Here is a 3,010-nt window from a genome sequence, read left to right on the forward strand (position 1 = left end):
TCTGACTCAGGGCCATGGTTTTTGCGTTATCAGCATTTGTGGCGCTCTCATGGTTATGACAACCGGAAATGAGGAACTAATATTTAATATTGCGCATCGTTTCCAACACATTCCGATCGGCATTTGCATCATATTGGCACCATATTTGCTACGTCAATGTCGCAGATATATTTTGCTGTGATATTTGTAATAAAACGTTAAACTGCAAGAAACATTGTCCGAAGATCTGTCATCCGAGATCCTGCGAGTCCTGTTCTTTGACGCCTGAAAGAGTCACAATGTAGTCAAATATACTATTAATGGAAAAGAGAGAAAGTTGTATGAATCCTGTGCTGACCTGCGCAAAGCACTTGAAATGCGACCAACCTAGTAAGGCTTCGTATTTTTAATCGAGCTTTGCGTCTTATCATCATACAGACGCGCTAAGTCAAATTTTTATTTATTCACGTAAATAATCCGTATATCTGCAAGGCTCCATGTCACGTGAGGGAATGCCCGGAATGTGACTTGAACATTGATGTCAAGTGCCGTTGTGGTAACATGGACCGCAAGATCGCTTGCAAGGACTTGACAAGTAAGACCGATGATGCGCGCTCTGAGAAGCATTGCAAGAAGAAGAGAACCTGCAGTAAACACAATTATAATCAGCTGTGCTGCATCGACATCGAACACATCTGTCTATTACTATATTCAAAGACTTTAAGCTGTGGTCGGCACAAATGCCGAAAGCAGGAAAGATGTCACGTGGGTAAAGTACATAATTGTATCTATGATTGAAATTGGACAATATAAAGTGAAATTTGTTCTCTCCTTAGGAAGAAATATTCGTCTTGCTTGGAGAGCAGCTTGAAGAATTGTAGTGTGAATACAGCGCCGAGGTGCCGATACTATATAGTATGAGATTTATCTGCCGATACTATTGTATATGGTATGAAGACCCACTTGCAATCGACCGTGTTCGTGCGAACATCTCTGTGACCACAAAGTATTACACAACTGCCATAGCGAGCCCACATGTTCACTTTGCAGCGTCTTAATTTATAAATAGCCACGGCAGATGTGACAAGACAAAGTTGCATTTATAATGTATATTATATTATTTAAAAAATAAAATGTGAATTTGTGAAAAAAAGGAAATATTAAAGTTATAGTGTTACAATATTTTATATATATATATACAGGGTGGCATCAATATACGGCCCCATTCGTCCCGAGCAGGGACGACCTCTAAACTCGAACGACGCGGCGCACCTGCTAGGCCATTCTCGCTCCTTGCAGCCCGCGTGTCATGCGCTCGGTGGGCCGTACCTTCGACAATAGTAGGCGCATCCGACCTACTATTGTTGAAGGTACGGCCCACCTACTATTATCTTTAAACTTTAATATTTCGTTAATTATTGCGAGCATTGCAAAATGATAAATGACTTTTCTAGTCAGTTTAATCCACTCTACCTGCTCAGGATGGGGTCCCATCCCACCCCTACGGGTGGGACCGTATATTCATGCTACCCTGTATATTCTGCTTTCAGTATAGACGCTCATGCGCTTTAAGCGTTTATAATCATTATTCTCGTTATCAAGCGCTTTCAGCTGAATTTTCGATAAAGTAAATTTTGTCTTTATTGAAAATTCAGCGCTTGATAAAGATAGAATAATGATTATAAGCACTTAAAGCGCGTGAGTGTCCATAATGAACGCAGCCATATGCTTAATATGATAATAAAAATTCCAGCCGGAAACGATGACAGTCATATTGAATATTAGTTATTTCCGATTGTCATAGCTATGAGGTGGCTACAAATGCTGTTAATTCGGAACAAGAGGGGAGATTTGTGGCCATGGTTTGACTGGCCAAGCCGCAACTATTCTACTGCGCATCCTTCGGAATGCTTCACCCATAGACATATAAGATAGACTCAGCATCCATATACTTTTCTACAGTATGTGCTGGGTTTGGCCATAGACATAGTATCTCTAGTAATCTCTCCGAGCATTCGAGGAATGGGAGTAATTTTCATGTAGAAAAGGACGCACTCACTTAGTCCACTCGCGTTCTCTCTCGCTTCACGTACAAAGTGTATCTCTAAGAGAGGGGATCGAAAGCACGAAGAAGCTCGACGAGCTAAGGATCTGAGCACAAGAATTGTCGTAACACTTACTTAGACTTAAATGTAGACGTAAGTTTTCACGTGTGACGTATAACTTATTGTGTCTCCAAGAGATGGCAATAAATCGTACGTCATACACCAAAGCTTGTGCGTTATTTACGTCTACAAAGTAAGTCTCTAAGTAAGTGTTACGACAATTCTTGTGCTTATACCCTAACCTAGCTAACAAAAATTTGGTATATGCAACACCTAACCTGAGACGAAACACGTCCGCCCGGGTTCGCGCTCGTCGATTGCCCCCCTCCCCCACTCACCCCCACACACACACGCGCTCGCGCGCGCACACACACACACACACACACACACGCGCGCGCGCGCGCGCACGCACGCACACCATTATTTAAAGATATTAAAAATATTTGCTCAAATTTTGCGACGTGTATGCGTGCGTGCACGCGCGCGCGCGCGCGCGTGTGTGTGCGTGTGTATACAAGCAAATATGACTGGTAAGTTACAAAACGCTCGTGTATAAATAGAACGGACTGAGACAAAAAGTCCTCTTATCATTTTGCAATTTTTTTTTAGTTTCCCAATGAGGAGAATGTCTAAAATGGATGCATAAAATAACTTTAAAATATCTTTAAAAATTTTCTAAAGAACATCTTTAAGATATAATACTTTATAAAAAAGTCTGAAAGAAATCTTAAAGTTGTCTTATGCATCCATTTTACTTGACTTATTCTATAATCTTTAGAAAATAATATCTTGTTCATTATTGTGAAAATTACAAAATGATAAAGGACTTTCCGATTCAGTTTAGTCCGCTCTATTTACACAAGAGCACTTTGTCAGAACTTACTAGATACCCTGTATACATAACACTCTACAAAATTTTAAAGAGT

The 3,010-nt window shown here is 40.5% G+C and overlaps 1 protein-coding gene across 1 annotated transcript; it reads left to right on the forward strand.

The window, feature by feature from the left end:
* Nucleotides 1–258: 258 nt before the first annotated feature.
* LOC105143995 (protein shuttle craft-like) lies at nucleotides 259–1,119 on the forward strand. The gene is made up of 2 exons (XM_011052624.2): nucleotides 259–744; nucleotides 816–1,119. Exons 1-2 carry the CDS (start codon nucleotides 541–543, stop codon nucleotides 858–860), a joined length of 249 nt encoding a protein of 82 aa, XP_011050926.1. The 5' UTR covers nucleotides 259–540; the 3' UTR covers nucleotides 861–1,119.
* The last annotated feature ends 1,891 nt before the right edge of the window (nucleotides 1,120–3,010 follow it).

The sequence above is a fragment of the Acromyrmex echinatior genome, chromosome 7 (genome assembly GCF_024713525.1).
Source record: "Acromyrmex echinatior isolate Ae372 chromosome 7, ASM2471352v2, whole genome shotgun sequence".
NCBI classification, from domain to species: Eukaryota; Metazoa; Arthropoda; class Insecta; order Hymenoptera; family Formicidae; genus Acromyrmex; species Acromyrmex echinatior.

Coding starts and splice junctions, on each gene's coding strand:
- LOC105143995 (XM_011052624.2), top strand. CDS start 541: ATGGACCGCAAGATCGCTTGCAAGGACTTGACAAGTAAGACCGATGAT. Junction 745..815: donor GAAAGCAGGAAAGATGTCAC/GTGGGTAAAGTA, acceptor TTCTCTCCTTAG/GAAGAAATATTCGTCTTGCT.